Source organism: Miscanthus floridulus, chromosome 19 (assembly GCF_019320115.1).
Source record: "Miscanthus floridulus cultivar M001 chromosome 19, ASM1932011v1, whole genome shotgun sequence".
NCBI lineage: Eukaryota > Viridiplantae > Streptophyta > Magnoliopsida > Poales > Poaceae > Miscanthus > Miscanthus floridulus.
Window position 1 is genome coordinate 106,825,840 of NC_089598.1, and position 14,887 is coordinate 106,840,726.

General features: G+C 45.2%; 1 protein-coding gene across 1 annotated transcript; it reads left to right on the forward strand.

The window, feature by feature from the left end:
* The first annotated feature begins 619 nt into the window (after nucleotides 1–619).
* Nucleotides 620–12,434, forward strand: LOC136526569 (protein PXR1-like). The gene is made up of 2 exons (XM_066519196.1): nucleotides 620–716; nucleotides 12,025–12,434. The coding sequence occupies exons 1-2, from the start codon at nucleotides 620–622 to the stop codon at nucleotides 12,432–12,434; spliced, it is 507 nt and encodes a 168-aa protein (XP_066375293.1).
* Nucleotides 12,435–14,887: the final 2,453 nt, after the last annotated feature.

Genomic DNA, 14,887 nt, shown 5'->3' on the forward strand with positions numbered 1-14,887 from the left:
TGCCCATCACCAATGGCGACCGTGATGGAAGACTGGAATATGCACCGGACCTCGCGTTCCTTCCGCCTAGGAAGGATGCACCAACCCAGATCAGGCAGGACATGATGTTGCCACTCCCAACGCAGACGTAGGGCGAAGCCCATGAGTTTCAGGTCTAGGACGCCCAATCCACGGTAGCATGTGGGCGCGTTCATAGTCCGCCAGCCTACCCTACACTTCCCCCTAGCAATGGCCTCCGTCCCAGCGCAAAGAAAGGCGCGACACCGCTTGTCAAGCTGCCTCTCAGGGCCCAAGCGGAGAGGCCAGAGGCGATGGAGACGTGAACAAGGATGGCAGAGAGGGTGACCTTGGTCAGTGTTACTCGCCCCACGTCGTTGAGAAGTCCTACCTTCCAGGTGGGGGTCCTGGCTGCCACCTTGTCGATCAATGGTTGCCCATCGGCACGACGAGGCTTCAGCAGGGTAAGCGGGATACCCAGGTACTTGCACGAAAAGGGCGCAAGCTGTCCCAGGAATGCTTCTAGGACAGCGGTCACATCTTCCTCAGAGCAGCGGATAGGCGAGACAGAGCGCTTCTCCATGTTCGTGAAAGCCCCGAGGCATCAATGAAAAGCCCGAGGATGGCCCGTATACACCTCAAGTCACCTGCCGTGGGTGATAGGAAGACAACCAGATCGTCGCCAAACAAGGAGGCGCGGTTCCTGGTCCTTGGCGAAGGTAGGGGCAACAACACGCCCTGCCTGTCCACGGTGGAGATCATGTTGTTGAGCACCTCCATGACGATGACGAACAACATGGGGGGAGTGGGTCGCCCTGCCGAAGACCACGAGCGTGATAGATTTTTTCTGCCCAGCCTCCCATTCACCACAACTTGGCCGTAGAGAGAAGTATGGTGATCCATTCAGTCCACCGCGTTGGAAAGCCAATGAACGTGAGGTGCTGTAGGAGGAATTCCGAAGAGACGGAATCGAATGCCTTGGCGATATCGATCTTCATCTGGACCGTAGGGCAGCGACTGCTGTAGAGCCAGCGACAGGCGAGCTAGACTACCATGAAGTTGTCATGGATGGATCTTCCCTAGATGAAGGCGCTCTGGTTGTGTCTGATCAAGGCAGATAGGTGCGGCGCCAGGCGGACAGTCAGCGCCTTGGCCACAAGCTTTTGGATGTTGTGCATCAAGTTAATAGGGCGGTAGTCCTTCAGGCGCAACGGTCTTACGAAGCAGAACCATGTTGGCCGTGTTGAGTAATTGGAAGTTCCTTCGGTCAAGCACCCAGAAGGTGTTAAACAGCGCAACGACATCAACCTTGATGGTGGCCCAGACTGCCTTGTAGAACCTTCCTGTAAACCATCAGGCCCTGGAGCTCGGTCGTTCGGGATTTCTCTGATGATGGCCCAGACCTCATCTTCAGTAAACTCATCGACGAGCTCACTGAAGTCGAGCTACGGCATGCCAATTTGCACCAAGTTGATGTTTCTTGTGCGCGAGAAATAGGTGCCTAGGATGTTGTTGTAGTATTCAAAGATCGCGTCGGCCTTGGCCTCCTCATCAGAGAATGAATGGCCTTCATGCTCGAAAGTTGGAATGTGATGCCGGGCTCCCAGGGCCAGGCAATGTTGGCCCATCCTCCACAGGGCACGTCCCGGACATCGGGTGGGTCTCATATGAAGGGGCCACACGGCTGGGCCTCCATGTCATAGGCCTAGAGCTCAGACGAAGATGTCGCGGCGGGCAGCCCCATTGACGGTGCATCTTCAACGAGCCCAAACTCAGTAGACGGATCCCAATTGCGCAGCTAGGCCTCCTCCTCACAAGCATAAGGCCGGATCTGAAGGTCTAGCATGGCGGCCCGATCCGTGGACCTAGCATGCATAGCCCCCTCCATCAGCGATAGGTCACAGGTTGTTGAGGAAGTAGTGTGGCCCGCTGTCCATAGCACGGTGACCAACAAGGGACACGTCATCATTGACTTCCTTAGCAGGATGGTCCCCCTTTCCTGGCATGGGTGGCTGAAAGGCTGCTGTTGACACCATTTTTTGCACAATGATCAGAGTGAGCTAATTGGCAGGAAGAAAGTTACTGTATACACTGACAGCCGATGAAAAAACAGCTTGTAAAGATAATTGTCGATGAATGGTGGTGATCGATGGAAAGGTTGATTTAGACTCGGGCGTTGCCGATAAGGTTGGAGATGTTATTGATGTCGATGAAGGAAGGCTTGAAGGCTACTGCCGATGAAACAGGAAGTATGCCGATGGAAAGGAGGTCGGTAAGATTTCCATCATAATCGAGGCGGACAGGGAAATAGATAGGAGTTGATTTTCTTTTCTATATTTGTTAGAGTGTGATTCATGTAAGAGTCGTGTGTTTCTTTAGATTTGGACTTGGTGTCCTAGTTGTGTTTGGTTATGCCTCTTTAGATCAGGGTATAAATATAGATTGAGGGGCAATGTAAAAGATATCAATATCAAAACCAATTTTTACTCCTATTTTGCATCTACTTCCTTTTCAGCGATTTCGTCAATTTGCATATTTTCCCTTCTTACGAGTTCTCATTGATTCGGCGAGTTGCATAGCTTTAGTGCGACCTTCGGTGATTCTCGAGTTCCACGTGAGTACCTCTTGGCCGTGGCTTCCGGGCGTATCGCTGTTGTCAGGACCAAAGTGCTCGTATCTTCATCCTTGTCGATTAACAGGTCAAATTGACTAGCACGCTTTGGATATCGATTCGGGTATTAGCCCTTTATGTTTGCAGATCTACTTTTGCATCAACACATCTTTTGGCACGCCCGGTGGGACAAATCAATCCGATCAATATGTTCAATTTCGAGATCAATTCAAAGAACATTATCGCGGTATCAGAAGAAGATCTTAAGGAAGAGCAGAGGCAGGCTATGGAAAAGGCTATAGAAGAATACAGGCAGCTTTGTCTAAAATCGTTTAGCCTAAACAAGAGTGGACAAGTCATCCAGAAGCAAGATTTGTCGTTGCCTCGGTAGGTTACCTTTGACTCCAATCCTGGTAAACTTCAAGAGATGGTTAATTCTACAGTAAATCACGCTTTAATTAATCATTCTAATGTGTTGTCCAATACTGTTCATAATGCTGTGGTTCGAACTCTCAAAGAAGGACAAACGACACCGCATTACGTTGGGCCTGCTTATCACCAACCAGAGCCGACATCTGTTAATACTCCATCGGCTCCCTCGGCCGTTGTGGGTACAGAAGTTACTTCTCCTCTAGTATCGGCAGGCTTACGTAATATTCAATCTACATTGATACGATCAGATCCGGTACTACCAGGAGGACGAGTTCAGCTTAATACAGATCTATCGGCATCAGCTATGTTAGGCCCTGTGTCTCAGAATAGCCAGATTCCTGCTAATTGGTGGGGATATGGTATGCCTCCAGAGTCATCTACTTTCAATCCTGGGTTACCTCAAGTATTTGATGCAGTAGGAAAAGCTCCTATACCATCGGCTGTTTCGCCGATGGCTCAAGTGCCTCAATATGCCTCAGCAACTACTGTGCAACCAACTCTAGGAGGTTTCCAGATGCCTTTGGTTCAAACACCCAATTCAAGTCCATCGGCAAGCTTACTGCCGATGCAGCAGAAAGCCCCTACTATGAGTCAAACTGGGGTTCAGTTCATGCCTCAAACTGGTTATAATTATTCAACAATGTCAGCCAATTACCAGCCATCGGTAAGTTTTGTACCGATGAGTTCTAATAATGGTTGGCCAGGACAGTTACCTGTTCAACATACAGTTCAGCAAAATCAGCAGGTTGTAGGGGTTCAACAAAGTCATATGCAAGCTGGTTTCCAGAATCAAGCATCGGCAGCTCAGCCGATGAATCCTTTCCAGCAGGTTAATGGACCACAAGTAACAGCAAATATGCCGATTGCTGGAGATCATGGGCCACAAAGATATGTGGAGGGATATCAGCAGGTACCTCCTGTAGAAATTCAGCCAGTTCGTCAGCAGGAGGCTGGTGCTTTTTGGGCCGATAAGATAGCAGAAATTATGAAGGATCAGTTTGGGATAAAGCCCAAAGTCAATACTTATTTTTATCGGACTCCTTACCCTCCTGCATATGATTTAATTCCTCTCCCAAATCGGTACAAGGTACCAGATTTCACTAAATTCTCTGGGCAAGATGATACATCAATAATGGAACACGTCAATCGCTTCATTATTCAATGTGGAGAGGCAGGTAGCAGAGATGAATTAAGAGTTCGATTATTTTCATCATCTTTGTCTGGATCGACATTTACATGGTTCATTTCATTACCACCAAATTCTATTATTACCTAGGCTGATCTAGAAAAACAATTTCATAAGTATTTCTTTGCTGGAATTCATGAAAAGAAGCTTACCGATTTAGTAAAATTGAGACAGCGTAATGATGAATCGGTAGAAAGCTTTGTGCAAAGGCTACGAGATGTAAAAAAATAAGTGCTACAGCCTGGTACTGGATGATTGGCAGCTTGCCGATTTAGCTTTCCAAGGGTTATTGCCACATCTCAAAGACAGATATGCTTCTCAGGAGTTTGAAAGCCTCAGTCATCTCGTACAAAGGATCTCTGATCAAGATACTAGGGTTTTTGAACCTAAAAAGAATTGGAGTAAAAAAGTATCATTTGTTGAAGAAGTAGGAGATTCTGATTCTGATGAAGAACCAGTTATCGGCTTAGCTGAGTGGGTTAAGAATAAAAAGCCGATATCTTGTCCCTTTGGTCAAAAAGAGTCAGAAAAGTTTACCTTTGATATCACCAAGGCCGACAAGATATTTGATCTTCTGCTTCAAGAGGGCCAAATTAAGCTATCACCTAATCATGTGATCCCATCGGTAGAGGAGTTGAAGAAGATTTTGTACTGCAAATGGTACAATGCAACTTCACACAGTACAAATGAGTGCAAGGTGTTTAGGCAACAGTTACAATCGGCTATTGAATCTGGGAGAATTAAGTTTGGTACTTCCAAGGCCCAGAAGTCGATGAAAATTGATCAACACCCTTTTCCAGCAAATATGTTGGAGGCCAAAGGGAAGACCAAGGTATTGACGTCAGAGGCTGCTGAAAAAACGCATCAGTGGATCCCCAACATCAGATAACTACCGATGATGCAAAAAGTAAGGGTTTGCTAGGAGAAAGCAGTAGTTCCAAAAATCCTCCTCGACCTGGCATTGTGATTACCCATCGAAGGCAGCAGGAGAGTTGGCGTCAGCCAAATGACCGATATCGACAACAGCAAGAGGAGAGACGTCGGGAAGAATGGCATCGGCATAAAGATCATTGGAGGTGCCCGTTTTTCATCCATTGCTAGGAAGAAGATATTAAATTGCCAACTGTTGAAAATTGCCCTGAGTGCAATGGTTATTATGGGGTCAATCGATCAGAAAGAAGGTTTCAACCTAGCAATCAGGGTTTATTTATTAATGAGCCGATCAGAGGTAGAGCATCAGTGCATGATCGGCTGAGGGGGCAGACTAAGTGTACATGAGAGGCTTGGTAAACATGCTGGATATTTTCTAAGGAATCAAGAGGAGCTTGAGGATATGGCAAACGCAAGAGTTCTCGATGAAGAAATATTCTACAGGGACCCTAATATACGCTGTGCAGAATCAACTAGGACCTGTTATCAGCAGGTTTGGAAAACCAAGTTTCCTCGATGGTGCCCGGAGGGTCTGACAAAGACATAGAGAAGGAGGATGCAACGTGAGCATCAGGAGGATTTATACCGAGAGGAAAATTCTTCTAATGAGAGGTCCGGTCATCAGCAGTGGCAGGTAAAACACAAAAATAAGGGTCCATCGGTAGATGTTAATATGGTATTCATGTTGCTGATGGAGTTTTTGGCACTATCTGATAATAAGGAAGAAGTTGTTCTCTTTGATCAAGTAGCTCAGTTGACACTAGATCCAATGATGGCAGTTTTTGAGAAACCTACTGATGACGAGAGACAGCATCTTAAGGCTTTGTTTGTGAAAGGTAGAGTTGATGGGCAGCCTGTATCTAAGATACTTATCGATGAAGGGGCTGCGATTAATATTATGCCTTATGTGATGTATCGGAAACTTAGTAAGGGAGATCAGGACTTGGCCAAAACCGATATGATGCTGAAGGATTTTGAAGGCAATGTGTCACCGGCTAAAGGGGCGATATGTGTCGAATTGACTATCGGTAGTAAAACCTTGCCAACGACGTTCTTCGTTATTAATGGCAAGGGTGCATATAATCTACTTCTAGGGAGGGATTGGATTCATGCTAATTGTTGTGTTCCTTCTACAATGCATCAATGCCTCGTACAGTGGATTGGGGATAAGATTGAGTTTGTCCCTAGTGATTCTTCTTATATCATTGCATCAGCAAAAATAGATACTTATGAGCGAACTAAGTGCATATTAGGAGAAGTTTGGGAAAAAGAGTTCCTTAGAGTTACTGATTATGAAATTCCACCGATCCAAGCAGTCGGTTATGAAGAAAAGTTTTAATGGATAGGTTTGCCGATGATGGAAAATTAGGTCAAGGGTTCACATCGGCAGATGATTTAGTAGAAGTAGATATTGGTAATGGCGATAGGCCAAGACCTACTTTTATTAGTGCTAAGTTAGATTTCAAGTGTAAGCAACAAATGACTGATTTGTTAAAGGAGTATAAAGATTGTTTTGCTTGGGATTATACTAAAATGCCTGGATTAGACTGATCGATAGTTGAACATCGGTTACCTATCAAATCTGGATTTCGACCACATTAGCAGCCAGTGCGCCGATGCAACCCTAATATACTTCCTGACATTAAGGCCGAAATAACTAAATTAATTGAGGCAAAGTTTATTCGGCAGTGTCGATATGCAGAGTGGATCTCTAATGTGGTTCCTGTTTATAAGAAAAATGGAAAACTTCATGTTTGTATTGATTTCAGGAATCTTAACAAAGCCACACCGATGGATGGCTATCCAATGCCGATTGCTGATTTGTTGATTGATGCTGCAGCCGGACATCAAATTATCAGCTTCATGGATGGTAATGCAGGTTACAATCAAATATTCATGGCTGAAGAAGATATTCCCAAGACTGTTTTCAGATGTCCAGGTCATGTAGGGTTGTTTGAGTGGGTAGTCATGACGTTTGGTTTGAAAAATGCCGGCGCTACTTATCAAAGAGCTATGAACTTTATTTTTCATGAATACATCGGCACATTAGTGGAGATCTACATTGATGACGTAGTGATTAAGTCTGGAGATATCACAAAACACCTAGCCGATTTACGAAAGATATTGGAGTGCACAAGGAAGCATGGATTGAAGATGAACCCTAATAAATGTGCATTTGGTGTATCGGCAGGTCAATTTTTGGGTTCTTTGGTGCATCAGCGGGGCATCGAAATCAGTAGGAAGTCTATTGATGCAATTAACAAGGTGGTTGCTCCTGCCACTAAAACTGAATTGCAATCTTTGATCGGTAAGGTTAATTTCATTAGAAGATTCATATCTAATCTGTCGGGAAGGATCAAGGCTTTCAGTCCGTTACTTAAATTGAAAGCCGATCAGGAATTTGTATGGGGAGCTGAGCAGCAGTTGGCCCTAGATGAGATTAAGAAATATTTGACAAATCCTCCAGTGCTAGTCCCACCTCAACACGGGAAACCTTTTAGGTTGTATTTGTCAACTGATGATACCGTTATCGGTTCAGCTCTTATTCAAGAATTTGAAAGGAAAGAGCGTGTTATTTATTATTTGAGCAGAAGATTAGTGGATGCTGAGACCAGGTATTCGGCTATTGAAAAATTATGTCTGTGTTTATATTTTTCTTGTGTCAAATTAAGACATTATTTGTTATCTACCGAATGTACGATCATATGCAAAGATGACGTAGTCAAGTATATGCTGTCAATGTCGATATTAAGTGGTAGAATCGGCAAGTGGATTTTAGCATTATCAGAATTTGAACTACGTTATGAATCGACTAAAGCAGTTAAGGGGCAGGTTATGGCGATTTTGTCACTCAGCATTGTAACACAGTGGACTCTCTGGAGGTTGCTCCTTGAACGCTTTTCTTCGATGGGTCCACATGTGGCGAAGGTGCGACCTTCAGCGATTCTTGAGTTCCGTGTGAGTACCTCTTGGCCATGGCTTCCGGGCGTATCGCTGTTGTCAGGACCAAAGTGCTCGTATCTTCATCCTTGTCGATTAACAGGTCAAATTGACTGGCACGCTTTGGATATCGATTCGGGTATTAGCCCTTTGTGTTTGCAGATCTACTTTTGCATCAACAGCTGCCTTAGTAAGCATTGGGTCTGAATCCATTCCTAGGATGACCTCGGTCCAATGGACTTGACAAGCCAGGGCATCGATCGAGGAATTGTCAGCCAGTAGGTGCGCTTTCTGCGCCTAGGCGTCCTCTAGGGGCACTTTCTATGCCTCGACTGTCCCTAGCATCTTCTGTGCCTCGGTTACCCCAACTACGCATGGAAAAACACGCCTGGCATGGGGCTCCACCATGACGCGCCGTCCCACAACGATCGTGCAGGCGAAGGAACCGACGGGCATCGCTCCACATGACAGGAAGGTTGGCCCACGATGTACTCCCAGGCGCGGCGCGTCGTCGCCATCACTGGCGAGCCTGAACGTTCAAGGCCCATGGCCATGCGACCACCCACCGCCACCGTCAAGGCCTAGATGGTGACCATTATAGTTGCTACTATCAGAGTCTTCATCCTCCCTGGCATCCCCTCCATGTCCCTCATCGTCGGACGGCGGCGGGGGACTCCAGACCTAGTACTCGATGATACGGAGCCACACAAGGTAACACAGCCCAGGCAATGTGTCGTGGAGGATCTCATTGGCTTGGAGATAGAGGGCATCCCTAGGAACGCGCATGCTAGGCCCTAGGATGAAGATGATCTTCTCATTAGGGATGAACCTCGGGTGTAAACACCAGGCAGCGACAAAGAACTCACGGTCGTCCTCGGCTAGAGCCACATCCGGTGGAGCAAGCTCGATGTTGGCACATGCCATCCCCAGGATGGACTACGCCACCGTGAAACTCCTCGCATGTAAGGGGACACATCGTATGCCCACCAACATAGTGTAGCAGAACGAGCCGACAGAAGCAAGCAACGTCCGCAGCCATGGGCAACAAATCAGGGAGAACGGTGCATTGTGCATAGCAGTGCATAGCACCAACTCGAAGTCCTCTCGGCGTGAGAACCTAACGACGAAGTCCTCTGGGTCGTGGTGCCACACGTCGGCCGATGCACCATCAATGCCGAGGTGGGTGGTGAGGTAAGCGTGGACCATGGCCGGAGTCATGGGAGTTCTAGTGCCAGCGACGACAGCAACCAGAGCAAGCTTGAGATCCAATTTCGCCGCCTCGAGCTCAGCTGAGCGAGGCACTACAACCAGCTCTAGGAGACACCCTCGTTCCTATGCCAACACATCCTGGGTGGGCGCAACAGGATGGGGTGATCCATCCACAGAGGCCAGCGGTAGGGTAGGCGGGGCATAGCAGCGGGGCACGGAAGGCGAGCGGCCCCTAGAAACAGATTGGGCGGAAGGCGTGTCATCCGCATCCGCATCAACTAGGCAGCGCCGGGGCGCAAATGCGATCCGGGGCGTAACACGACGGCAGCCGAGAACCCTGGCTGTGGAGCGACCACGCTTCCCAGCCATGCCTATGTCCATGGGAGGGAAGGGACAATCTCTCCTACAGTGGCACTCGCTTGAAAGCCCTACTTTGGTTTTGGATAATTGATGAAACCTAATCACTAACATTTGTCATGAGTGATGATATGAGCTAGGTTGGTGCAATCCAAGTGAGGAGCATGGTGGCACTCAAATGGTGATGTACACATGAAATGATGAGATGGCCACATGTGATGATTATCAAGTGCTCCACCTAGAAAAGAAGAAAGAGAAAAACAAAACCCTATGGAGATCAACGCAAATGTATAATTAGGGATTTTGTTTTAGTGATCAAGACACTATAGAGAGTGTGATCATATTTAGGATAGATGGACATACTATTAAGTGGGGTTCTTAACTAGACAATTCGGTCATCTAGTGCCACTAGGTGTTGGACTTCATGCATTGCATTTAGGCCTAGTGCACTTCGGAGAGCAAGCGAAAATATTTATTGAAAATATTTTGAGAAATGCTAACATGGCTCTAATATGTTTTTGGAAAACATTTTGAGGGTTAGCAACGCCTGCAAAGGAGTGTTAGACTGCTTGTGGATCGAATCGAGAAACAAAATCACAGCTAACGGAGGAGTTTGCCTTGGGATGGTCACCACCATGTGTGTGGCGGTGCACCGCCCTAGACTGTCCATTGATTGGCTGCCTGAGGCAGAGAAGCATTGGTGCTAGGGTTGGCACCACCACCCCTAGGGCGGTGCCCACCTAGAGGTGGCCAAGAGCAGCATGTTGGAGGGCGGTCACTGGCGAGTCCGATGTACACCGCCAGGTGCACGGCGGTGCACCGCCTGGCCACCACCATAGGCAGGGCGGTGCCACCGTCCCTCTTTACCTGAGAGCATGAAAAGCAAAAGGGGGCACTGCCATGGTCATCACCATGGGTGCGGTAGTGCACTGTCCCTTTTATCCAGAGAGGAGGGAAATCAGGGGGTTCGGCTGGGTGGTCACCGCCACCCCCATGGCGGTGCCCCACCACCCTGTCTGGTGCCCCAATGGCTAGTTTTTAGCCATTGGAATTCGACCAGTTTGGCAGATCACCGCCCGATGCCAGACATTGCCCTATCCAGTGACCTCGCAGAATCAGCTCCATGGGGTATAATGGCTCTATTTGCTTGTGTGGCTATAAATAGAGGGTGTGGACCGGCCTTGGCCACTCTCTTGGCACCTCATACACTTGTGCACACCCTTTGGAAGCTGAGCAACACACTTTACTTACTTGTTCACTTGATTTCATCATCTTGAGTGAGATTAGAGAGCCTCTAGTGCATTGCATTGAGTTGCATCATCATGTGATTGGTTCATTCCTCGACGCGGCGGTATAATCACCATACTCACTCTTTTACATTCCTTGCAAACTAGTTGTCAAGCTCTTTAGTGTAATTAGTTTTGAGAGCTTATCTTGCTTGCTAGTTTAGTATCACCTAGTGGAGCTCTTTAGTGTAGACTTGTTGAGAGCTCTTAGTGAGTAGTGACATAGCCATTGTTTGTGCCTAGTGATCATAGCAACTAGAATTATTGGATAGGTAGCTTGCAACTCTTGTAGAGCTAGAGCAAAATTGTATTTCGCCATATAGTATACTAACCTCTTGCTCTAGTGTATTTGTAGAAATTTTTATAGGCTTTTCACCCCCCTCTAGCCATTTAGGACCTTTCAAGTGGTATCGGAGCGGTGGTCACCGTTTGTTTCAAGGCTTAACAACCTTCTGTGTAAAATATGGCTTAAATTGTGTTCAACCATGTTGTGGGTAAACCACCATTCTATGATGGCACATGTTTTGACTATTGGAAGAGAAAGATGAAGATGTACCTTGGTTCAATCAATGACAAGGTGTGGGATGTGGTAGAGAATGAGTTTGTGATTCTTGACCCTACCAATCTCACCGACAATGACAAGATCAACAAACAATGCAATACCATGGCACTCAACACAATATACAATGGCATTGATTCAAAGGTGTTTGAGCAAATCAAAGATCTTGAGAAGGCAAGTGAAGTTTGGGTGAGATTAGAGAAAACATATGAGGGCACTTCAGCGGTAAAAAGTGCCAAGCTCTACATGCTCAAAGACAAGCTATCAAACTTCAAGATGAAGGATGATGAGTCCATTCCGAAGATGTTCTATAGGCTACAAGTCATCATCAATGATCTTAAGAGTTTGGGTGAGAAGGTGAAGGATGAGGACTTCTCTCATAAGTTCTTGATGTATTTGCTAAAGAGATTCAAAACATTGAGAACTATCATCATTAGAGGTGGATTGAAGGATGTCACTCCAAATGAGGTGCTTAGTGATGTGATGACTGAGGACCAATACAATAGTGATGGTTAAGAGCTTGTGAAGGAGGAAGACAAGAAGAAGAAGAGTGTGGCATTCAAGGTCGGCACTTCATCCTCCAAGAACAAGAGCAAAGACAAGGCTAAGAAGGAAGAATCAAGTGATGAAGAATGCTCTCATGATGATAGTGATGATGAAGCACTAACTCTCTTTGTGCGCAAGTTTGGCAAGATGATGAAGAAGAAAGGCTATGGTTCAAGGAAGAGAAGAGATCACTTCAAGAACAAGGAGTATGTGAGGTTATGCTACAAATGTAAGAGCCCCGATTATGTTGTAGCAGATTGTCCCTATAATAGTGACAATGAGGATAATGAGAAGAAGAAAAGCAAGAAAGAGAAGAAGGAGAAGAAAGAGAAGAAGATGACCTTCAAGAAGAAGAAGGGTGGATTCTATGTTGTCACATGAGATAGTGATGCCTCTACCGATTATGATTCAAGTGATGATGACAAGGCATCCAAGAAGAAGGCTCTAGCAAGCATTGCTATCAACAACAAGCCTTCACTATTTGAGACTCAATTATGCTTCATGGCCAAGGGCTCTAAGGTAAAATATGATGAGAGCGAAAATGACGATAGTGAAAGTGAAAATGATAGTGATGATGATGAATTCTCAAATGAACAACTAATGAACATGCTAGAACAAGTCGACTCAATAATTAACAAGAAAAGCAAGAAGTGCAAAGAATTGTAAAAGAAGCTTAGTGCTCTTGAGCAATCCTTTGATGAGCTCAATGCTACTCATGAGAAGCTAGTGGAAGCCCATGAGAAGCTTGGCAAAGCTCACATCAAGCTTGACAAGGCTCACTCCTTGCTTCTTGAACAAGATAAGGAAAGGGTCATAGTATCATGTGATGTGGGCATAACATGTGACATTATTGAAGAATCATTTTATGAACCTATTGTTGTTACTCCCACTAATCCTTCTTGTAGCTCATCATCCACCACCGCTACCACTCCTACCTCTACTACTAGTGATGGTTTCACTTGTGATGCCTCACTAATGGTTGAGAATGAGACTCTCAAGAGAGAGGTGGATGAGCTCACTCATGCCCTAGGCAAGGCCTATGGCGGTGATGGTCGCTTGCTAAAGTGCTTGGGTAGCCAAAGGTTCTCTCTTAACAAAGAGGGATTGGGCTATACCCACAAGAAAGGCAAAGCGGCTTTTGCTACTCCCAAAGCTAGCTTTGTGAAGAGCGATGGTTGGTTTTATAATAAATGCAAGCAAGTAGGGCACTTAGAGCAATCTTGCATAAAGAACAAGAACAATGCTAATGTATCCTCAATTTGTTTTGATTCTTGTTACATGCTTACCAAGGGTGTGAATGGTGTGAAGGCTAAGTTCATTGGTACACCTATTGTAGGCACAAAGAAGAAAGCTATTTGGGTACCAAAGACCTTAGTAACTAACTTTCAAGGAGCCAATCAAGTTTAGGTACCTAAAAATAATTGATTTTCTTTTGTAGGTAAACTATAAAGCCGAAAGAAGGCATTGGATGCTTGATAGTGGGTGGACACAACACATGACTGGTGATTCAAGAATGTTCAATTCAATCAACTTAAATGATGACAATGGGATTGATAGTATAACATTTGGTGATAATGGGAAAGGCAAGGCCAAAGGGCTTGGTAAGCTTGCAATATCCAATGACTTGAGCATTTCCAATGTGCTACTAGTAGAGAGCTTGAACTTCAACCTATTGTCGGTAGCTCAACTTTGTGATCTTGGTTTCAAGTGCATATTTGGAGTTGATGATGTAGAGATCATAAGTGTAGATGGCTCTAATTTGATCTTTAAAGGCTTTAGATATGAGAATCCATACTTGGTTGATTTCAATGCTAGTGAAGCTCAATTGTTAACATATTTGCTCACTTAGTCTAGCATAGGTTGGTTATGGCATAGAAGGCTTGGTCATGTTGGAATGAAACAATTTAACAAGTTGATTAAGCATGATCCAGTTAGAGGCTTGAAAGATGTCACATTTGAAAAGGATAGGTTATGTAGTGCATGTCAAGTCGGAAAGCAAGTTGGCAACACACATCCTAAGAAGAGCATGATGAGTACATCTAAGGCATTTGAGTTATTGCATATATATTTGTTTGGACCAACCACGTACATTAGCATTGGTGGAAATAAATATAGATTTGTGATTGTGTATGATTTCACTAGATATACATGGGTGTTATTTCTTGTTGACAAGAGTGATGTGTTTGCAATCTTCAAGACATTCATCAAGAGAATTTACAATGAGTTTGAAACAACTATCAAGAAAGTGAGAAGTGACAATGGAAGTGAATTTAATAACACAAGAGTTGATGATTTGTGTGATGAGTTTGGGATTAGGCATCAATTTTTGGCCAAATACACTCCTCAATGAAATGGCCTAGTTGAGAGGAAGAATAGAACCTAGATTGATATGGCAAGATCAATGTTGAGTGAGTACAATGTGAATCATTCATTTTGGGCCAAAACAATCAACACGGCTTGCTACTATAGCAACTGACTCTATTGTCATCCATTGAAGGAGAAGACCCCATATGAGCTCTAAATGATAGAAAGCCCAATATTACATACTTTCGAGTTTTTGGTTGCAAATGCTATATATTGAAGAAAGACACAAGATTGAGCAAGTTTGAGAAGAAATGTGATGATGAAGGTTTCTTGCTTGGTTACTCAACTACTAGCAAGGCTTATAGAGTTTAGAATTTGGCTAGTGGTACTCTTGAGGAGGTTCATGATGTGGAATTTGATGAAACCAAAGATTCCCAAGAGGAATAAGAGAATTTAGATGATGTGAGAGGCACTCAATTGGTTAGTGCAATGAAGAATATGGATATTAGTGACATAAGGCCTAGAGAGGT